The sequence below is a fragment of the Dipodomys spectabilis genome, unplaced genomic scaffold (genome assembly GCF_019054845.1).
Source record: "Dipodomys spectabilis isolate Male_0828 unplaced genomic scaffold, ASM1905484v1 ptg000136l, whole genome shotgun sequence".
Classification (NCBI taxonomy): Eukaryota; Metazoa; Chordata; class Mammalia; order Rodentia; family Heteromyidae; genus Dipodomys; species Dipodomys spectabilis.
The window spans coordinates 367,877-392,065 of NW_024870813.1; the positions used below are offsets into that span (position 1 = coordinate 367,877).

Consider the following 24,189-nt stretch of genomic DNA (forward strand, 5'->3'; position numbering starts at 1 on the left):
CAGATGGTACAAACACCAAAGTAGAAAGCAATATATAATACTAAGAAGTTTATATTCACAGTAAATTAAGAACTTATTATTATTTAGGAAAATAACTTGAGTGGTCCAGTATGACTCATTTATATTTACATAATGCTCTACATTCTGTTTGGATGAATTAGAAAATATTTACTATGTTGAGGTACATTTCAAGTGATTTCCTAGAAGTATAAATAACACTGTGTGATTATGGTTTTATTATTTATTTGTTTTTGATTCTGGGTTTAATTCCGCTATATATGAATTCCATTATTGAAGACCTTATTGTTTTTCTTAAGTTGTACAAACCATATTTCAATACATTTTTCTAAAATCATAGCTATAATTTATTTCTTTTTTTATGTCTATAGGTTTTTGAAAAGAAAATTAATTCAGAGAATGTAAAACCCCCTCAGCAGAATTTTCCACAAAAAGATTATGTGTATCTTTTACACAAAGCTCCAGGAAGGTATAACTAATATGCTTATTTAGTAAGTTTTCTATCTATTCTATTCATATTCATAGCTAGCCCTCAATGGAGATGAAGAATAATGGTGCTTAAATGTTAAATTAAATTTTCAAGATTCAGTTCTTTGTAAACCTGATTTAGCTTTCTCAGAAATACATTGTATTTATGATCTCATACATATGATATTAACAAAAGAAAAGATATTCTCAAAGGACTCCATTTCTCTTATTATCTCAGTAGTAAGGCCTCAAAGCCTGTGTGTGTGTGTGTGTGTGTGTGTGTGTGTGTGTATGTGTGTATGTATATATGTTCTCTTGGGCTCCTGAAGGTAGTAAAAAGCTTAGTACACCTTTACATTTTACTAGCAGTTCCATCAGTTTTTAGAAAGAGAATTATGTGCCAGAAAAAAAGGGCTGTTAGTATTATGAGTTCTTGGTACTAGATATGAAAAAAGCAAAGAGCAGTACATTTCTACTAAAAAAATTCTAAGTACAGAAATATTTTATTAGAGATTTATTCTCTGAAATAGTATATAATTATATGCATGTTGTTTATATTATGCTTGTGCATTTATATACATGTATATCTATAAAACTTGTATACTTATGAAAAATAATGATTTTAATTCCATTATTAAAGATATAGTACTGCCCATTTTAAGAAGCAGTTCAAACCCTATTTCAGTTAACTATATTTCCCTCTAGAATTTGTTTCCTTTATTATGCCAATAGGATTTTGAAAAAGAAAATTAATTTAGAGAAGATAAAACCCTCTCATCTGAATTTCCCACAGAACAGATTAATTGAACAAACAAATAATAGTGACCTTAAGGCATTTTGAGATCCTATTATATGCAAAATATCACATACAAGTACAAAACATTGCATAGTTACTACTGTTAAGATAACAGTTAAGTTATAGAAACAGATTTGTTAAAGTCAAATTTAAGTAAAATGGTAGTAAATATTAGAAGTCCAAATGTAAAGATTGTGGGTACAGAAGACATAACTATTTATTGAGGAAGTTTCTGACAAGCTTCTTTAAAGACAAGATGTTTTGGTTGGGTTTAAAATTTTAGATAGTGAAACCTAGCAGATGAAAAGGGAGGAAAGAAAATTTCCACAAAGGGTAAGGACTTCTAAAAATATATTAATGGTGAGAAATTGTGTTGGAAGTTGAAGAGTGTGTATGAGTTGGTGGCCAGGAATATGTAGAAGAGGAAAGATAGAAACAAAAATATAGTGTGGGCAGAGTGAGAAGGAACTCAGTGTATATGAAGCAGATAGCTCTTTTTGCAATCTATAGAAATGAATTTAAACATAAGAAGAGTCTTGTTTTATTCAAATATCTTATTTCCAGAAGCAGGATAACTTGGAATGGCAGAAAGTAGATTATTAGTAATGTTTGTTGTATTACCTGGACAATGACAAGAAAGAGTAAGAAATCAAAAGAAAGAGCTTGTGCAGGAAAGTATGTGAGATTTTTATCTCCAGTTAACTACCACAAAAAGCCAGATATGGCTCAAGTGGCTCAAGCATTTTTTGATCAGGGACAGTGCTCAGGCCCTGAGTTCAAACACACAGATAACACACACACAATCACCAAAGAAATAAAGAAGAAGCTATTTATTTTGCAAAGGTTGAAGCTTAAAGTCCCTGAAGAAAATTAGTAGAAATAATCATTCAGAGTAGGTTAGGGGCTAGGTTGTATGCATCCTAAATTTATGTGCCCAACAAAGCGTGAGAAAAAAGTGAGAGGAGGTGGAGTTTGTGACCAGATCTTGGGGGTGTGGAATTATCTGGAAAGTGGGTCAGCTCAGGTGATGACTGTGGGGGTGAGTGGCTGAATGGAAATGGAGGTCGATGTCTTTAGAATCGATTACTTGAGACTATTTTCTACATGTATATATTATATATTCTCAAAACCGTATGTATATTTGTCTTCTAGTGACAGTGATGACAACACATGGCTTGATGAGTTCTTCGAAATGGAAAGAGACAGTAGTGAGACCACAGAGCCTGCAGGACCATCAAAGACACCTTCTCCAGTGCTTCCTGGTATGACATCATACTATTTGTACTAGTAAGTTCTGGGAGGGGATCTATTTCAGATTTATACACAAAGATATTTCTAATGCAAATGAAGAAAGGTCTATTAAAAAACTAAAAGTGGCAAATTATAGTTTTATAGCATTTTCTCCTAAAACTTAAAAATTATTTATACTCCACATTCATAAAATGAATTTCTGCCCTTTCAAGAAGCATTTTAATAAACATATCAACTTAAATGATCCATTTGTATTTTGCTCAACTAGGGATTATATGTTTGTATAGACTTGAAGATATGGACTGATTCCTTATACCTTAATTTAAATTTGTTGTACAATTTATACCTTATAAGAACAAGAATAACTTTTTGGAATCATCAACAATACATTTATAGTGGGAAAACTATTTACTGTACAATAGAATCATAATTCTAAAGAATAATTCCCATTTTTTGTGTATGTGTTTACATACTATGTGTGTGTTTACATTGCTTAATGATGTAGATATGGTCTGAGAAATGTGCTGTTAGGTTATTTCATTGTTGTATACACATCATAGAATAGTCCTACATAAACCAAGACTATGATATCAACAGGTGGTCTTAAAAGACTATGTATAGCTGGGCACTAATCTTAGCTACTCAGGAAGCTGAGATCTGAGGATTGCAGTGTGAAGCCAGCCTGGGCTGGAAAGTCTGTGAGACTCTTACCTCCAATTAACCACCAGAAAACTAGAAAGGGCACTGTGCCTCAAGTGCGTAGAGCACTAGCCTTGAGCTGAAGAGCTGAGGTTAAGTACCCAGACCCAGAGTTCAAGCCCAATGACAGACAAAAAAAAGACTATGTTTATGCAGTCTGTCATTTGTGACACATGACTATACCATAAATGTAATTATAGCTGTGAATATATATTTTGGTACAGATTGATGTATTTAACTATATAAATATACATATATATTCTATAATATTTTTGTCTGTGAAGTTAGAGAAACACATGCACACTTCAAAAACCTTGTAGTTGGAGAATATCTTTTCAGCCTCCTGTCAAATCACCTTCTGCAATGACTTACTTGTATTTAAATACCACATCTAATTAAAACAGCGCCATGTTATATAATTATTAAAATGCAGAACTCATAAATTAGTTTATAAGAACTTGCTTTCATTGGAAGTAATTTACTTACAGTACAATTCATCCTTATAACATCCAGTTCTAGAAGAGTTTGGACAAGGCAGTACCATCAGGATGTAGCCCTCTTATTTCTCTTGTATTCTTTTGTAGTCGGCCCTTTACTTACCATCAGCACCTGACAACTGGCAATCTGTTTTCATTGTCATTCTTAGTCTCTTTGCTTTTGTCTTGAAAGTGTCAGGTAAATGAAATCATATATTTATAGCCTTCTGAATAAAACTTCTTTAATTAGCATAATATTTCCAGTATTCATCTGTATCACTGAATTTACAGTATTGGTATTTAATTTTTTTTTGTTGATTAGTATTCCATTGTATGGCTAAACCAGCTTATCATTCATCAACTGAAGGACATTGGGTTGTTTCCAGACTTTGGAAATTATGGATAAAGGTACCATAACTATTCATATAGCAGTTTAGTGTACATGCTAAGTTTCAATTTCTTAAATGCAAATATTCAGTCTAGTGATTTCTGATCATAAGTATACAAAGACAAATGTGTTGTAAAGAAGCTATACCGATATTGCTGGATGCTTTTCACTGGCTTTTGCTCCTATTCTTTCTCTTTTGTTTTTCACTAAAGACAATTTCTGCCAACCTAGCTTCAAATTTAGTGGTTCTTTTCAAGACTGTGTTGAATTTACTAATGAACCCATTACAGTGTTTTCTATTTTTAACATTTCCATTTGACAAGTGGGTTCTATCTCTTTGTTCATATTAATATCCATCCATATTATTTTCTCACCTTACCTATGAGACCTTGCATGTGTGTGTGTGTGTGAATCATAATTATTTTAAATTACTCCTCTGGTAATTCTTTTCTCTCAACTGGTCCTAGGGCTTGATTTCAGGGGTCTGGGCATTGTCCTTACCTTTTGTGTTAAAGGATAGTGCTCTACCACTTGAGACACAGCTCTACTTTTGGCTTTTTTCTTTTGTAGTTAACTAGAGATAAGTGTCTCACAGACTTTCCTGCCCAAGCTGGCTTTGAATCTCAATCCTCAGATCTAAGCCTCTGAGTAGCTAGGATTATAGGTATGAACCACCAACCCTTGGCTCCTTGCTGATAATTTTAACAGGTCATTTCTAGTTTTCTCGATTGATTTTTTTTCTTCTTTGCCTTCCCTTTTCTTCCATTGCTACTCTTCGTTTTCCTTCCCTTCCCTTCTCCTGTTCCCTTTCCTTTCTTCCCTCTTTTTCTTGGGTTCACATGATCATACTTTCTTAGACTCCTGAGTATCTGAGACTATGGATCCATGCCACCACACTTGGGTTTTATTGTTATTTCTGCTGCCTCATAGTTTGGGGTTGAGTTTTAATATTGGCTATAGAAAAGCAGAGATTGAATTATGTAAAAACTATGCCTAGAAGTTAGGACATGACCTAGATTTTGAATCTGTATTTCTCCCATTACGCTCAGCAAACCATTGGCTTACAAATTTTCAAGCTCATCTTGTGATTGTGGTGACAGCCAAATTTTGTGTGTGTGTGTGTGTATGTGTGTGTGTGTGTTTAAAACTGTTCTCAGGCTTAGGCCTTCCCTGTATGCCTCTGCTGCAGAAGGCTACTCTTCCTTTCCCTTCCTTCCACTGAGAAGTGAACTTGGGCTTTCTAGCCTGGATGGGAGGACCAACCCGTTCCTTGTCATAGTTGTAAGCACATCCTCTGCCCATGCTCTCAATGGTGGGCTGGTGATATTGGCCCTTCACTTCATGACATGCACTCTGCGGCATGTCTTTGGCAGGTGTACTTATAGGAGAGGGTTGCCCACCCTCACTTAGTGGTAGGAAATGTATAATTATAGTGATAGAACCATAGGCTCAGGTCTACTTTCCCATCCTGAAAAAAGTACAGAATTCTGTTTGCTACTCTTTTTCTTTTTTCCTTTTATTTCTTTTCTTTTTTAATATATTTATTTTAAAGATGATGAACAGAGGGTTACAGTTACATAAGTAAGGTAATGAGTACATTTCTTTTTAAATACTGTTACCCCCTCCCTCATTCTATTCTTTTTCTGAGTACAATGTCTTCACTTCTTTATAATAGCTTTGTTTTAATTCCTTCTGCAGTTTAAGACTTGTTCTGTAGGGGAGCAGGATACAGGTAGAGCATTATGTTTTTTTGTTTGTTTGCTGCAGTGATAGCAGCTCTTTCTTCCAAGCCTATAGCATTCAGGATGATATATATATATATATATATATATATTTTTCTTTTTCTTTATCCATTCTTAACCTGATAGACACTTAGGATAAGTTCATATTTGGGCTATTGTGAATAGAGTGATATTGCTAACTTGGGTATATAGATCATAATGAAACAATCAAGGAAACAGCAACAAAAACCAACCAATACTGAGAAGCAGATGGAGAAAAGGGAGTCTTTATACACTTTGGGGGAAGTAAATTAGTGCTGCCACTATGGAAATAAAAGAGGAGCTTCCTTAAAAACTAAAATTAGAATTATCATAGTTTAGGCTATATCACTTTTGGGCATGTATTTGTAGGAATGTAAGAGTAACTATTTTCTTCTTCCACAACTTATAGCTTCAGTTTTTCTATGAAGTTTCTATGAGTGTATTTGTATTTTTTTTTGGGGTCCGGTCATGGGGCCTAAACTCTGGGCCTGGGCGCTGTCCCTCAGCTCTTCAGCTCAAGGCTAGCGCTCTACCACTTGAGCCACAGCGCCACTTCCGGCTTTTTTCTTTTTTCTTATGTGGTGCTGGGGAATCGAACCCAGGGCCTCAGGCATGCAATGCAAGCGCTCTACCACTGAGTTCCCTTGGAGTGAGTGGTCTTTGATTTCTTCTCCAAAGTAAACATATTGCTTTACAGATGATTTGACATTCATGGAATTGGCAACTGTGGCACTGAGAAAAGATTAGGTGTGAAGGTCAGATTTGGTAGTATTAGCTGTCATTTACTACGTGATATGGTCAGGTCACCTCCATCTCCTTGAATGTGAGTTTTTACCAGTGAAGAGTTGTGTCATTCCTGTCATAGCCCCATTGTCAAGAAGTATATTTCTGATCTTAGAGCATTTGGTTGTTTTTGCAAATATTTTCTCTTTCTTTTTAGTTTTCTTTTTTGCCCGGGGGCTTGAACTCAGGACCTGGGCACTGTCCCTGAGCTCTTTTGCTCAAGGCTATTAGTGCTCTACCACTTTGAACCATAGCTTCACTTCTGGTTTTAGAGTGGTTCATTGGAGAGAGTCTTGTGGAGACTTTTCTGCCCAGGCTGGCTTCCAACCAAAATCCTCAAATCTCAGCCTCCTGAGTAGCTAGGATTACAAGCATGAGCCACTAGTGCCTGGCTTTCTCATTCTTTATGTTGCCTCTTTATTATGTTAATTCCTTTGCTATGTAGGAGGAGGCAACAATGCTTGATAAGAAATGTACTCATTACCTTGCTGATGTAACTGTAACCCTTCTGTACAGTATTTTCACAATAAAAAAATTATAAGAAAAGATTCTCAGTCTCTATTTTGTTAGGGTATATTTAGTATTATTTGCTTTCCCACATATCAACACAAATCAGTGCACACACATGCACACATGCGTGTGTGCACACATACACATACTTCTTTCAGGATTTGATTGAAATTACATATTGCATAATACCTATAATCTCATTTAGGAACAATCAACATCTTTAAAATATTAAGCCTTCCAAATGTAAATTCTTCTTTTCTCATTACTTAAGTTTTCTGTAATAGCACTTACCTAAGTTTCATAACATTTTCCATAAAAATTGTACACAACTATTCTAAGATTTTGTTGTTGTTGTTGTTGGTCGTGGGGCTTAAACTCTGGGCTTGGGCGCTGTCCCTGCACTCTTCAGCTCAAGGCTAGTGCTCTTAAAGCTTGAGCCACAGCGCCACTTCCGGTTTTTTAGTGGTTTATTGAAGAAAAGAGTCTTACAAACTTTCCTGACCGGGGTGGCTTTGAACCGTGATCCTCAGATCTCAGCCTCCTAAGTAGCTAGGATTATAGGTGTGAGCCACTGGCGCCCAGCAAGATATTCTAAGATTATTTTCCAGAGACATTTCATATTTTTCTAAGGTTAAAAATGTGTTCTCCAAAGACCACTGAAGTCACAATGATAGACACAAAAATTAAGAATTGTCTCAGTAAGGAAAAATTTACTTCTACAGAGCAGTGTACTATCAGCCAGAAATCTGGCAAGCAAGCCATGTAGGAGTCTTTTAGTTTGATATAATCTTGTTTCTCAATTTTGCTTCTTTTGCTAGGCTCTTTTGAGGTACAGCTATACCCTGTACCAATGTCTTGAAGTATTTCACATATGCTTTTCTTGAAGGAGTTTTATAGTTTCAAGGCCGTTCAAGTCTGATTCATTTTAAGCTGATATTTGGATATGGTGAGAGATATGGCTCTAGTTTTATTTTTCAATATATGCATATTCAGTTTTCACAGCATTTATTTTGGAAACTGTTCTTTCTCCAGTGCAATGTTTTGGCAACTTTGGTAAAAATTATGAGGCTTTCAATGACATAGATTTGTTGTTTCTGGGAGATCTATTCTGTTCCATTGTGTGTGTGTGTGTGTGTGTGTGTGTGTGTGTGTGTGTGTGTGTGTGTGTGTGTGTGTTTAAAATATCAGTCCCATGCTTTGGTTACTGTCACCCTGGTGTAAGTCTTAAGGTGGGTATCTTGATGCCTCTGGCTTTGTTTTTACTCAAGATTTCTTGGGTATTAGCCATGATTTTTGGGGCTAATTTTTGGGGGTGATTTTTCTATGCCTATGAAGAATTCCATTGATATTTTGATGGGGATTTCAGTGAATCTGTAAGCTACTTTATCTTAAATGGATATTTTAACAGTATTAGTTCTTCTAATCTATGAACATGGGAGGTCTTTCTAACATTTTTGTTGTTTGTATACTTTTCTTTATCTGTGCTTCATAATTTTTATTCAGTTTCCTTAATTTATTCCTAAGTAAAAACTTACTCCTAGGTATTTTATTATACTTTTATAGCATCCAAGAAAGAAATTATTTTATTGATTGTTGTAGTTGTATAAAATGCTACAGATTTTTAACTGTTGATTTTAGACCATTCAACTTTAATAAATCTATGTATACATTCTAATAAAGTATTTTTGAGAAGTCATTAGATTTCTCTACAAATAAAATCATGTCATTTGCAATGTAACCATTTCTAAGTTTTTCAATTTGTTGGCATGTAGATATTCACTAATGAGCCTTAGAATATCTCTGCTATTACTTGTAATGTCTCAATCTTGATCTCTAAATATGTTTCTTTGCATCTTCTCTTTCCTTAATTAATTGAAGTAGTATTTGATTTTGTTTGTATTTTCCAAAACCTACCTATTTGTTCCATTGATCTTTTATATTTTTAGTCTCTATATGTTTCTACTGTGAGACTGGAAGTTTTTTGTTTAATCTCTGTATGTCTTGTTAATGCTTTTTTAGTTACTTGAATTTTTTTCTTGTATTATTTGAAATATTTCTTTTAAAATATAGACACCTATTACCATAAACTTCCCTCTTACTGTGGTTTTTCATGCTACAGATTTTGGTATGGCTTGTCTCCATTTTCATTTGCTTCAAGAAAAATTTTATAACCCATTTGATTTCTTAGCCCATTGGTTGTTCAAGAGCATGTTATTAAATTTTCATGTATTTATACAATTTGATATATTTGTGTTGTTTTCTAAGTTTAACCAGATTAGAGAAGATATATGATTTGATTTTGAATTTTTGAGACTTATTTTATGACCTTTTTTTGTTGTTTTTCATCTTTTTGGTTTGGTGGTTGTTTTTATTAACAAGGTTTGATTCTTTTCAATTTGTAGCTGTCCTACATAATAAATTTTAGACTTTTGGATGGTTTTATTAACATTGTCTCTTTGCTGCTATGTAGGACTCCTTTAGTCATTTATCATGAAATAGGTGAGTACTAGTAATGATTTACCTAAAATTCCATACCTTGGAAAGTCTATTTTTCATTTCCAAAGATTACTGACTGGGTGTAATGTTCTTGGTTGGCAGTTTTTTTTTCAAGTTCTTCAATATTTCATCCATTCTATTAAGGTTTATAAGGTTTCTATTGGGAAATTTTCTGTTAGTTTAGTGGAGAGTCCCTTATAAATCACTTGTAACTTTTCTCTTGATAGGTTCAGAAATATCCTTTTACCTTGGATTTTGGACAGTTTGAATATAATATTCCATGGAGAGGACCAGATTTTTTGGTAAAGTTGTTGAGATTATTTTTTTGTGCTTCCTGGGCCTAGCTGTCCATATATTTCCCTTGATTTATAAAGTTTTCAGCTCCTGTTTCATTGAATAGGTTTTTATTACCATTTTCCTCATAATTAAGTTCAAGTTCATAATATCAAGGTATAAGGATTTCAAGTTCAGTATGATCAGCTGCTCAGTGATACAATCAAGAACACAGATTCTTTATGTTTTTCATATTTTCAGTACTTAGCTTATTCCTTTCTTTTAAATAAGTTTTTTTTATTGTGAAAGTACTGTACAGAGGGGTTACAGTTACATGAACAAGGTAATGAGTACATTTCTTATCAAGCATTGTTGACTCCTCCTTTGTTTTTCCCCTACCATTCTGTAACTCCCACCAACTGAAGTACAATCTCCCCACCCCATCACCCCCACCCCTCCCTGCCTAAATTGTAAAGTTCATTTTTCAACAGCATCTTGTACATCTTGTTGCAATGGGTCAATCTGTATCCCTATTTAAACATTTTGTTTTTTCCCTTTCCCTCCCTAAATTATACCAACAACAATTACAGTAAAAACAGGGGTTATAGTATGGGGGAGGGACATACAAAGCAACAAAAAAATCACATGGTATATTATAAATACATTAGAAACAATAGCAAGGAAGAAAAAAACCACTTGTGTCCCTATCTTGGAGTTCATTTCGCAAACCATCATCTTATCTGAGCTTTTCAGCTTGTCCCAGACACATACAAGTAATTGCAAATAAGGGAAACCATGGGACCTATGTTTCTTTGGGCCTGGCTTACTTCACTTAATACAATTTTCTCCAAGTCTATCTATTTCCTAACAAATGGGGCGATGTCATTCTTTTGTATGGAAGTATAGAATTCCATTGTGTATATATACCACATTTATTTGATCCATTCATCTACTGAGGGACAGCTGGGTTGGTTCCATATCTTAGCTATGGTAAATAATTCTGCAATAAACATAGTTGTGCTGGTAGCCTTAGTATGGTCTTGTTTGTGATCATTTGGGTAAATGCCCAAAAGTGGGATTGCTGGGTCGTAGGGGAGCTCTATATGGAGGCTTTTGAGGAACCTCCATGCTACTTTCCAAAGTGGTTGAACAAATTTATACTCCCACCAACAATGCAGTAGGGTTCTCTTCTTGACACATCCCCTCCAGCATCTGTTGTTATTAGAGTTTTTGATTATAGCCATTCTAACTGGGGTGAAGTAGAATCTTAATGTTGTTTATGGCTAGAGCAGTTGAGCATTTCTTCATGTGTCTATTGGCCATTCTTATTTCCTCTTCAGAGAAATTTCTCTTTAAGTCTTTAGCCCACATATTTATTGGGCAGTTGTTTCTTTGAGGATTTGTTGTTGGGGGATTTAATATTTTGAGTTCTAGGTATATTTTAGATATGAGACCCATATCCATTGTATGGCTAGTGAAGATCTTCTCCCAATCCATGGGCTTTCTATTGATCTTGCTAGCTATGTCCTTGGCCATGCAGAAGCTCTGCAATTTCATGCAATCCCATTTGTTTCTTTGATTTGTTGTGTTTCTGGGTCTCTATTCAGAAAATTTCGGCCTGTGCCAAGGAGACCGAGGGTTTCTCCTATTCAATCCTGTAATGTTTTCAGAGTGTCTGCTTTGACTCCCAGGTCTTTGATCCATTTGGAATTGATTCTGGTGCAGGGTGATATATAAGGATCTAGATTTAGTTTTCTTCAAGTGATTAACCAATTTTGCCAGCAGCATTTACTGAAGAGGCTGCCTTTCTTCCATTCTATTTTTTTAGCTCCCTTATCAAATATTAGATGGTTATAGGTCTGTGAGTTCATTTCTGGGTTTTCTGTTCTATTCCATTGGTCCTGAGGTCTGTTCTTGTGCCAGTACCAAGCTGTTTTGATTGCTATGGCTTTGTAGTAGAGTTTGAAATTTGGTATTAATATTCCTCCAGCATTGTTCTTTCTGTTATGGACCATTTTTTGTTTGTCAGGGTCTTTTATTGTTCCATATGAATTTTTGGATTGCCTGTTCTATTTCCTTGAAGAATGAAGTTGGAATATTGATAGGCATCCCATTGAATATTTAGGTAGCCTTGCCATTTTCACCATGTTGATCCTTCTAATCCAGAAACATGGGAGGTTTTTCCACTTCCTAAGTTCTGTTTTGATTTCCTTTTTCAGGTTTGTAAAGTTTTCATCATAGAGGTCTTTCACGTTTTTGGTTAAGTTAATTCCTAGGTATTTTATTTTTTGTGGGGCTATTATGAATGGAGTTGCTTTTGTGATTTCAGCTGCGCTCTTCTCATTGTTGGTATACAGAAAGCCATTGATTTTTGAGGGTTAATTTTATACCCTGCTACTTTGCCAAAGTTTCAAATCAGCTCAGGTAACTTGGGAGTGGAGTCCATGGGATTCTTTAAATACAAGATCATGTCATCTGCAAAGACAGAGGGTTTTACTTCAGCTTTCTCTATTTATTTGGATTCCCTTTATGTTTTTATCTTGTCTTATTGCTGTAGCTAGGCATTCTAATACTAAATTGAAGAGAAGTGGAGAGAGTAGACATTCTTGTCTCATTCTTGAGTTTAGAGGAAATGGTTTTAGTTTTTCACCATTAAGTATAATGCTGGCTGTAGGTTTATCATGTACAGCCTTTATTATATTGAGGAATGTTTCATGGATTCCTAATTTTTCCAGAGCCTTCATCATAAAGGGGTGTTGGATCTTGTCAAGTGCTTTTTCTGCATCTATTAAGATAACCATGTGGTTCTTATCCTTGCTCTTGATGTGATGAATTATATTAATTGATTTACCTTTAGTGAACCAGCTCTGTATCCCTGAAATGAATCCTGTTTGATCGTGGCATATGACTTTTTGGATGAATTGTTGAAGTCGATTGGCAAAAATTTTGTTGGGAAGCTTTGCATCAATGTTCATCAAAGAAATGGGTCTATAGTTCTCTTTCTTTGATGAGTCCTTGCCTGGTTTTAGGGTGAGGGTTATGATGGCTTCATAGAATGAGTTCAGTAGTGAACTTTCTCTTTTAATTTTATTGAAGAGTTGGAGGAGTATTGATGTGAGTTTTGCTTTGAAGGCCTTGTAGAGTTCCACTGTAAATCCATCTGGTCCTGAGATTTTCTTAGATGGGAGGTCTTTTATTGCTGTTTCTATTTCAATGCTTGATATGGGCCTGTTAGTTGGTTTAAGTTTTGGCACAACGATATTTGCTAGGAAAAGGTCCATTTCTTCCAGAATCTCAAACTTACTAGCATAAAGTTTTGAGAAGTATGCCCTTATAATGTTCTGAATATTGGTTGTTTCTGTGGTGATGTTTCCATTCTCATCTCTGAGTTTATTTGGGTGTGTTCTCTTCTTTTTTCTGATAAGATTTGCTAAGGGTCTGTCAATTTTGTTATTTTTTTTCAAAGAATCAACTCTTTGTTATATTGATTCTTTCTATGTTTTCTTGGATTCTAATTCATTTAATTCTGATTTAATTTAAATTATTTCTTTCCATCTACTAGATTGGGGTTTATCTTGCTGCTCTTTTTTAAGGAGGCTCAGACATCTCATTAAATTGTTGGTTTCAGATCTCTCCAATTTGTTGATGTAGGAACTCAGAGCTACAAACTTGCCTCTGAGTACTGCCTCTGCTGTGTCCCAGAGGAGCTGGTAATTTGTATATTCATTTTTGTTGAATATCATGAACATTTGAATTTCCTTTCTAATCTCTTCCATGACCCACTGGTGATTCAAGAGTGTGTTGCTCAGTCTCCATGTGTTACAGGACTTTCTTTAGTGGCTTTTGGTGAGTTCTAATTTTATTCCCTTGTGGTCTGAGAGAATGCACAGCATAACTTCGATATTTCTGAAGTTGGACAAGTTTGCTTTGTGACCTAAAATGTGGTGTATTTTGGAAAATGTTCTTTGTGCTGCTGAGGAAAACGTGTATTCTGATGCTGCTGGGTGAAATATTCAGTGGATGTCTGTTAAATCTAGTTGATCTATGCAGTTTAGATCTGTGGATTCTCTGTGGAGTTTTTGCTGAGTTGATCTATCTAGTGGGGATAGTGATGTGTTAAAGTCCCCAACAATTAATGTCTTTGGATATATGTGAGATTTGAGGTAAAGTAGTGTTTCTTGGATAAATTTGGGTGCTCCATTGTTTGGTGAATAGATATTTGGAATTGTAATATTCTCCTGAAGGAGAGATCCCTTAATTAGTATGTAGCAACCTTTTTTTTTTAATCTCTTCTCACTAATTTTAATTTGAAGTTTATTTTATATGATATTAGGATTGCAACTCCTGCTTGTTTTGGTGGGCCACTTGCTTGGTAGATTTTATTCCAGCCTTTCACTTTCAAAATATGTTTGTTTTAATGGGCAAGGTATGACTCTTGAAGGCAGCAGATAGAAGGATCTTGCTTTTTAATCCAACTAGACAATCGATGTCACTTAATTGTAGAGTTAAGTCTATTAATGTTGATAGTTAGGACTGAGGGGTGTTTGGTAGTTCCTGCCATGTTATTCTCCTTCTTGGGGGCTGCAACAACTGGGTTCTTCCTGTAGTTCTTGGATTTTCAGTTTGGGTGGGTTTCTTGGCCTTTATTGTGCTCTTGTTGGTTTTCTATGTGTAGGACATCTCTAAGTATCTTTTGTAGGGCTGGTTTGGTGGAGATATATTGTTTCAGTTTTTCTTTGCTATGGAAGGTTTTTATTTGACCTTCAGTTATGAAAGATTGTTGAGCTGGGTACAGTATTCTTGGTCGATAGTGTTTGCCTTTAGGGCATGACATACATCATTCCAGGCTCTTCTTGCTTTAATTGTCTCTGCTGAGAAATCTGAGGTGATTCTAATTGGTTTTCCTTTATAGGTGATTGATCTTTTCTCCTTGATAGCTTTAAGGATCCTTTCCTGTGCAGAGTATAATGTGACAGTGGGATGTCCTATTCTGGTCTGGTCTATTTGGGGTTCTACAAGTTTCTTGTATTTGAATAGGTCTATCTTTTTGCATGGTTGGAAAGTTCTCTGATAGGATCCTGTTAAATAAATTTCCTAGACCATTAACTTCTGTCTCTAGGTGCTCCTCTACACCCATTATCCTCAGATTAGGCCTTCTGATGGTGTCTTCCAAATGTTGAATAGATCTATCATATTTCTTGGATTTGTCTTGGATAGTTGTATGTTCTTTCTCTATATTATCTAGGCTGTCTTCAATCCCTGAGATTCAGTCTTCTGCATGGTTTAACCTACTGTCAAAGCTTTCTACTTTGTTTTTTTTTTTTTTTATTTCCTTCTAATTGGTCGGCCTTGATGGCTTCAAATTCTTTTTTGGAGCTTTGTTTTAGATCTTGTATGAACTTCTTTACTTCCTTAATTTGGTGTCCAGTGTTTATTCTCAAATCCCTTAGTTGATTGGTTATGGTTTTCTTGGACTCCCTTTCCTTCTGACGGGCTCCATTCAGCATTCCCTTTGTGGTCTCCCTGGATTCCTTCAGCTGTCTGTTTATGGATTCCAAGAATGCCTTTATTGATCTTTGTCTATTCTCATCCTGCTCACGCAATTCCTGTATTGCTCTTTGATTAGCTTCCTCATGCTCACGCAATTCCTGTAGTTCTCTTTGACTGTTCTCAGACTGCTCACACAATTCCTGCGTTTCTTTTTGACTGTTCTCAGCCTGCTCATGCAATTCCTGTATTACTCTTTGATTAGCTTCTTCATGCTCACACAATTCCTGTATTTCTCTTTAACTATTCTCAGCCTGCTCATGCAATTCCTGTATTAATCTTTGAGTAGCTTCCTCAAGCTCATGTCAATCCTGTAGTAATCTGTTGTTTGCCTACTCTAGTTTCCTATCATGCTCACACTGAGTCCTTTGCAGGTTTTCAATCTTTTCATTCACCATGTTTACAAGTAGTGTTTGTAGAGCTTTTTGGGAACTCTCCTCTGTATTATTCATTAACTGTTCTGTCAACTGATTATCATGAGTGGGAGTTGAGATACCTGGGCTTGCAATTTTTCTTGTGTCTTTCCAGCTTGTTCTTCCCATTTGGTATGAAAGTAACACCAATTTTGTACTAGAACACTGTTTTAAGGCAAGCATCAACCAGAGTCCTGTAGATGCACATTCAATATGGCTGCAGATACAATCTAGTTCAACAGATACAATCTATTCAACATCAAGCAACTATGGATTAATGGGCTAAGAACATCAAAGAGGGATCAGCAAACAAGAAATTATTAGGTTTATGGAGAATTGTGGGGAAAAATAGGATTAGAGAGATGTGGGGAGATAAAAGGAGAGTAAATTTAAACAAGTCTTAATATCAGAGAGGGAAATGGATTGGAAAGAATGATAGGAGAGAAATTTAAAAAAAACAATAAAATATGGAAAAATAAAATTTAAATTTAAAAAATGAAACACTTAAAAATTATTTTAGTATAAAGAAATGATGAAAGGAGGGCAGAGATAAAAAGGAAACATGACAAATTAAAAATAAAAATTCTTAAAATTGGAATACTTGAAAATTATATAGGTATAAAGGGATAATACTACTATTAAAGAAGTTAAGCCTAAGAGGTTGTGAATTGAGTAATAAATTTCTGGATTAAGTATGTTCACAATGGGGGATAAGGTCTAAAAATCGACTATGGTATGTATCTGGGAATGAGCAGAACAGCAGTTAAGTCATGCACAAAAGAAAGGAAGAGAGAAAAAAAAGGACCAAAAGGTCAAAAGATTTTTTTTAAAGTACACACACACACAGACACACACACACACAGACACACACACAGACACACACACCCCTAAAATAAATATTATGAGAGAAAAAATAATAGAAAACGATTTTGTAAATAAAAATTTTTAAAAAGGTAGAAAAAAGAGTTCTTTGATTTTTTTTTTTTGGGGGGGGGTGCAGATCTTGTATCTGCCCTGTGTCCATAACCAGTCTCTTGGTGGAGTCTCTGGTCTGCTTGTGGTGTTTGGTTTTCCTGTGGCTTGATTGGTTTCTTAAGTCAGTTTGTTTGAGCAGGCAGAAAAATGCTCTGCCTTTTGTGATCCTCCTCCCAGACTAGTTCAGTGGGAAGGAGATGGCTGTTTGCTCTAGCTTGGAGTTGTTGTGATGAGGCTAGATTCTGGGTAGAGTTGAGACCTATCAGCAATCAGTAGCTTTTCTCTGAGGGACTAGCTCCTGAGATACTCACAGAGCCCAGCCTGGAGCCATTCTCAGGGTTTATATTTACTGATTTTCAATTGTTTGTCTAGGCTGCAGTGCGGAGGTGCAGCCTCTAGCTCTGTTTACCCAGTGAAGAAAGCCACTCCTTTGTGGGCGGAGCTTTCTCTGCCTGGGCAGGGTGACTTTCCCCTGGGTGGAGCTGAGACTGGCAGGTCAGGTCAGGTTCTTGTGATCTGCTAAATGGCTCCAAGGCCTGAGTTGGAGCTAGCTGCTTTGGCAGGACCTTTGTCAGTATCAAAGATGGAGATCTCCAGTGGGGGAGGAGTGGCCTTCCCAATGCTGCTCTGTGAGAAGGAGTGAGGATTCAGGGTTCTACCCACACCAGACTCTTGGTTCTTGGGCCGTCCCTGGTAGTCAATCTGCAGGATGAAGATTTCTGCTCCTTGTCAGTTCTTGCTGGTGGTGAGTAGAATCTGCTCACATGCCCTATCTGGCACCTTTGTCCTGTCCTGTTCTCTAGCCTAGAACTGTTCACTGGAACACTAAAACTGCTTTCTATGCAAGAGCTTGTTTATCCTCCAGCTTCTCCTCTGCCATCTTCCTCCGGTCTTCTGTTCGTGTATTTTGACTTTGAAATGTCACATGAGATGTAGAATTTTGCATTTGCAAGATTATGTCAATTGCTCAAAAACATTCTGATTTTTGGATCATTTCGATTTGTGGTGTTGCCATTTTAAATTGTATTGGAATTTTAAATATAGAAGAAATGAAGCTTCCAAAGGCATGAATCTCCTTCTGTGGAACACCATGCTCTTCCACCAGAACTTCCTCTACTTCCAGTCCCTGTTTGGGTGCCAGTTGTTGCTGTTTCCACAACGGGATCTGGGAACCTGATGTCTGGTATAGGCAGGAAGGGATACACCATGCAAGTATAGACCAGCTTATTCCTTTTATGATTATAAGAGGGCTTATGAAAATTGCATACTTACATTTCTTTATGCTTTGTTGGAGAGATAGGGTAGGAGAAAAGCTTGCTTCTTTTTTTTATTAGCCCTGAATAAAGTTCTTGCCACTCATTGACCCAAATCACTATATGTCTAGTTCTGAATTATTGGAGAGCTAACAACTAACAGTCTTCCTGCCTTCCTCAGTGCATTACTTCCAGGTCTCTCCCACCCCCACCTCCAGCAAAGTTAACATACAACCTCTAAGTATTTGGTTATGGCTTATATCTTGTGGGACTTTTTTTTATCTACCCTTTAAGACTGCTTAAGACTTCCTTTCATACTATAGTATAGAAATTTGAATGTAATTTAGGATTTCTGTGACTATATCAACCAACAACAGCTCATTTCTATCTGGATACAGTGGGCTTCGAAGACAAGTTGACCAGGGCTATGCAGGTTCTTAGAAACTTGTATCTCTTCTGCTGTTTAGTTGGTTCTTTTTACTTTGCTGGTCCTAATTTAATTTTAGTTCACATTAGATTAATCTGGAAAGAGATTTTGGGAACTGCTTTCATTTGAACACTTTTTGTCAAAATTCTAAAAGTTTAAAAATACTCTTTGTTCTATATTAACTTGTGGTTTTAGTACATTTGAGTCAGTGGACAAGATGAATAAAGTTTCAGATATTTGGAACCTAAACTGACAATATGACTAAAGGATCATCATAAAAATATTTCATGTGTATTCTGTAATAGAATGTGTTGTATTTTGATTGACTGTTTATATAAACCTATTATTCAGTATAGATCCTGTTAGATCCTACCGGAACTTCGGTGTAGGGTTTGTGATTTATATTTGATCTGTTTTAGTGTAAAGCAAGGTAAGTAGTGGATCATCCACATCCTCCTATGCCAGACTTTGAAGGACTTCTAAACACTATTCTTTTTTTTTTTTAGATTTTTTTTTATTGTGAAAATACCATACAGAGGAATTACAATTACATGGGCAAGAAAATGAGTACATTTCTTATCAAGCATTGTTGCCTCCTCCTTTTGTTTCCCCTTCCTATCCCTTCCATTCTCTCCCCCCCACATCCCCCCCCCCCCAGATCAAAGTTGTAAAGTTTGTTTTTCGACATAATGCCTTGTACATCTCGTTGTTGCAATGGGTCCACCTGTATCCCTATTTAAACGATTTGTTTTTTCCCTTTCCCTCCATAAATTATACCAACATCAAATACAGTGAAAGCAGGGGTTATATGGTGGGATAGGGACATACAAAGCAGCAAAGAAATAATCGTATAAATATGTTAGAAACAATTGCATGGAAGAAAAAAACATTTGAATACTTATCTTGGAGTTCATTTTACATCAACTTATCAGACCGTTTCTGCTTGTCTCAGACATATACTAGTTATTGCAAATAAGGGAAACCATGGGACCTATGTTTCTTTGGGCCTCGCTTAATTCACTTAATATAATTTTTTCCAAGTCTTTCCATTTCCTAACAAATGGGGCAATGTCATTCTTTCTGATGGAGTCATAGAATTCCATTGTGTATATATACCACATTTTCTTGATCCATTCATCAACTGAGGGGCATCTGGGTTGGTTCCATATCTTAGCTATAGTAAATAATGCTGCAATAAACATAGTTGTGCTGGAAGCTTTAGTATGTGATCATTTGGGTAAATGCCCGAAAGTGGGATTGCTGGGTCATAGGGGAGCTCTATGTGGAGTCTTTTGAGGAACCTCCATACTGCTTTCCAAAGTGGTTGGAAAAGTTTACACTCCCACCAACAATGCAGTAAGGTTCCCTTCTGTCCACATCTCCTCCAGCATCTGTTGTTATTAGAGTTTTTGATTCTAGCCATTCTAACTGGAATGAGGTGGTATCTCAATGTTGTTTTGATTTGCATTTCTTTTATAGCTAGGGAGGTTGAGCACTTCTTCATGTGTCTATTGGCCATCCTTCTTTCTTCTTCAGAGAAGTTTCTCTTTAAGTCTTTAGTCCACTTATTTATTGGGCAGTTGTTTCTTTGAGGATTTGTTGTTGGGGGATTTAATGTTTTGAGTTCCAGGTATATTTTAGATATGAGACCCTTATCCATTGTATGGCTAGTGAAGATCTTCTCCCAATCTGTGGGCTTTCTAATGATCTTTCTAGCTATGTCCTTGGCCATGCAGAAGCTTTGCAATTTCATGCAATCCCATTTGTCCAACCTTTCTTTCATTTGTTGTGTTTCTGGGTCTCTATTAAGAAAATTTCGGCCTGTGCCGAGGAGACCTAGCGTTTATCCTATTCAATCCTGTAATGTTTTCAGAGTGTCTGTCTTAACTGTGAGGTCTTTGATCCATTTGGAGTTGATTCTGGTGCAGGGTGATATATAAGGATCTAGCTTTAGTTTTCTACAAGTAGTTAACCAATTTTGCCAGCACCATTTACTGAAGAGGCTGTCTTTCTTCCATTCTATTCTTTTCAGCTCCCTTATCAAAGATTAGGTGGCTATAGGTCTGTAGGTTCATTTCTGGGTTTTCAATTCTATTCCATTGGTCCTGAGATCTGTTCTTGTGCCAGTACCAAGCTGTTTTGATTACTATGGCTTTATAGTAGAGTTTTAAATTTGGTATTGATATTCCTCCAGCATTGTTCTTTCTGTTATGGACCATTTTTGTTTGTCAGGGTCTTTTATTGTTCCATATGCATTTTCGGATTGCCTCTTATATTTCCTTGCTGGCTATAGGTTTGTCATATACAGCCTTTATTATATTGAGGAATGTTCCATGGAATACTAATTTTTCCAGAACTTACATCATAAAGCAGTATTGGATCTTATCAAATGCTTTTTCTGCATCTATTGAGGTAACCATGTGGTTCTTATTCTTGCTCCAAACACTATTCTTATAGAAAGCCCAAAGTTTTGCCTTTTCTCTTGTACTTTCATGCCTTGGCATAATTGTCAATCTGTGTCTCCAATCCACATTATAAAAGAAAACAACTCTCAATCTGTTATATTTATAGCACTGAGTGATTTTTTTCCAGGAAGTATGGATTTTGTGTAATTTCAATGCACATAACCTGACTTTCCAAATCACAGATATTTTCTCTCAAAATAATAGACTTTAGAAAAATAAACTTCTATTGACCTGTCCATAACTCTGCTGTAAATGATGATAAAAAAGAAATGTGAAATCTCCCTCCTTATACATACAATTAAGTAATATATGTGAATTTCTCTTCTTCTTAGGTGAGAAAAAAATTGTTTCTGAAGTGGAACTAGATCAATTGAGTCAGATTCGACCATTAATATTCAATTTGAATGAGCAGGCATCCATCTCGGATTGTTTGAAAATGCTTAAGAAAAAAGTAGCAGATTTTGATTTCATCCAAGAGTTTAGGGTAAATATTTTGGTCTCAAAATTCTGTATCTGATTTCTTTTTCTGTATTACAACCAGAGGTTTTCTTTGCATTTAACTTTCCTTTTTTATTGATTACATAGCTTTTATTTTTAAATACTATATTTCTAGTGTAATACATGTCCATAGTAAAAAATCAAATAGTCATTTGAATAGTCAAATATAGAATAGTCAAATAGTCAATAGTCAAATGGTCAAATAGAATAGTCAAATAGAAATTTTCCCTCCCCACTTTTGTTTATTCTCTTCTCCTTTCCCCACTTTTCTTTGTTCTATCTCAGGCACCTTTTCATTATGAAGCTTGTTAAAAAAAATTCTGAAAAATTGTCACCATGTACTTTACATAGGAGTCTACCTTTTAGAGAAATTTTAATGAGATAACAATATCGAAACATATCATCAGTATATAGAGCTGTATCTTTAAGTATTGTATGGTAACTAATTATAGATAAGTATCCTAATTTCTTTAGATAGTTCCATATGTTGGACCTTTAGATTGTTTTGGTATTTGCAGTTGTGAACATCAATCAGTCTTTGCTCTTCATATACTTGTGTGCTATTTTTCAAACAATGTCCAGTAGGACACTCAATATTTTGTGCTGACAAAGTTGTTGATTTACTCATCTCTTAAATGACCATTTATTCCTGGATGATAATCTAAATTATATTTCTTTATTTTGGAACAAAGAAATATATTTACATACATTTTAACATGTGTATTTTCTGTGAAGTGCAAACTATAATTCTTAGTTAAATTTTCTATTCTTTTTTTGTATTAATAACCCCATATAATGAGCAAACTTTTTTTTGATCGGTTGTGGGTCTTAAACTCTGGGCCTGGGTACTGTCCCTGAACTCTTCAGCTCAAGGTGAGCACTCTACCACTTGAGCGACAGCACCACTTCTGGTTTTCTGGTGGTAATAGGAGATAAGAGTCTCATGGATGTTCCTGCTTGGGCTGGCTTTGAACCTTGATCCTCAGAACTCAGCTAGAATTACATGAGTAGCTAGAATTACAGGCGTGAGCCAATTTTTCCTTTTTGCACTTTGAGGCAAATGTTAAGAACAATTTTACTTTTAAACTTTATATCCAGAAATCCATTCCTAATTTTTTTTAAAGCCTCTTATTACTCTCTGTTTTAATATTTTATACTTTAGTTTTTAGTTGCATTAAAATATCCCTTGAAATCTTGAGGCTAATTGTCACTAATTGCCTCTTGGCTTCTTGTTTTAAACAGATACACATTAAAAACTTTTGAACTCAAATGACAATTTTTTCCTTAATGCAGGAATTACAATCACCACTACTGTACCAAGAAGGTAGACTTAATACCTTTATGCCTTTTAAAAAACATATCCAATTGTAGAATATCATTGAGAGCAAACCACATTATATAGATGAACTTTTTAACTCTCTTTTTAAGGCCTTTTTTATTTTAATACATTCAAGGGGGAGTTTTAGCAATATCAATCAGGTTATCACATCACTCATTTTTACCATCATATTTCCAGTGTCTATCTGTAAGGAAAAGGGACAGGACAAAGATGGGCCACTCAGCCCCTCTTACGGAATGGGCACACACCCAATCCAACTCTTTAGGGTTAGATGAACTGCCTTTGTGCCAGCTGGCCATCTTCCACCATGTGTGGACTCCCCCCAGGGCCTATCTCACTATGCATGACCGGCTGAGCTGCACTTCTGCCTGTTCACCCCTCACCTCTAAAGATAGGTCTTCTGTTGGCTTCTAAGTTTTTCCCTTTCTTATCTCTTGGTTCTTGAATGAAATACACAGTTTTAGACAGAAGAAGTAAAGTTTTTGAGTGTTAAACAAACCTTTACATTTAAATTTCTAATATTTATCCCCAAATTTTAGCCAAGGGAATTATTCCCAAACAGAAAATGCCTTTTTGTTAAGCCAGATAACTTCATTACAGTGTAAACAGCCTTATACACTCTAAAATACCAGATTTTAAAATACCAGATTTTCTAATTTTGAAGTTAAAGAATCCTTAAAAAGCTTTTTAAAATCAATGTGAAAATTCTTTTAAAATGTTTGGTAATGTCCAACCCTCATAACCTTTTGAATTTTAAACTTAAACTTACCCAGTGGTTACAGCATGCTGACAATTTTTATCTTGAACATGTTCACACACATATAAAACACATACTCAGATCTTAAAGCATGCAAAAATGAAAATCAGTTGTATGTACATTTTCTAAAAATTTTAAACAAAGATTTAAGACAAGATTTCCTTTCTCCCTCCCTTCCTTCCTTCCTTCCTCTCTCTCTTCTTTCTTTCTTTCTTTTCTTTCCTTTCTTTCCTTTCTTTCTTTCTTTCTTTCTTTCTTTCTTTCTTTCTTTCTTTCTTTCTTTCTTTCTTTCTTTCTTTCTTTCTTTCTTTCTTTCTTTCTTTCTTTCTTTCTTTCTTTCTTTCTTTCTTTCCTTTCTTTCTTTTCTTTCTTTACCTTTGTTGAGCTTCATTTTCCCAGGGCTTGCTTGTTTAGCAAGGCATTTCACCAGTTGGTCTTTTGAGTACCTTCAGTTGGAGGAAGGCTGGGTCGGGGGGGCTCCTGAAACTGGCCCAATATTTTTACCCAATTTTAGACAAGAGTACTTTACAAAATGTTACATTGTCAGGTGCAGCTGAAAAGTCCAAACCAGGCACACAGCCTTCTACACCCTCC

At 35.6% G+C, this 24,189-nt stretch overlaps 1 protein-coding gene across 1 annotated transcript in view; it reads left to right on the forward strand.

The window, feature by feature from the left end:
* Positions 1 to 24,189, forward strand: part of Ptpn20 (protein tyrosine phosphatase non-receptor type 20) — a 60,281-nt gene that overhangs the window by 2,646 nt on the left and 33,446 nt on the right. Inside the window, exons 3-5 of the mRNA XM_042690167.1 lie at positions 390 to 487; positions 2,435 to 2,544; positions 21,334 to 21,485. Of these exons, the coding sequence (XP_042546101.1) occupies positions 390 to 487; positions 2,435 to 2,544; positions 21,334 to 21,485 (360 nt within the window). The remainder of the gene's footprint in view (positions 1 to 389; positions 488 to 2,434; positions 2,545 to 21,333; positions 21,486 to 24,189) is intronic.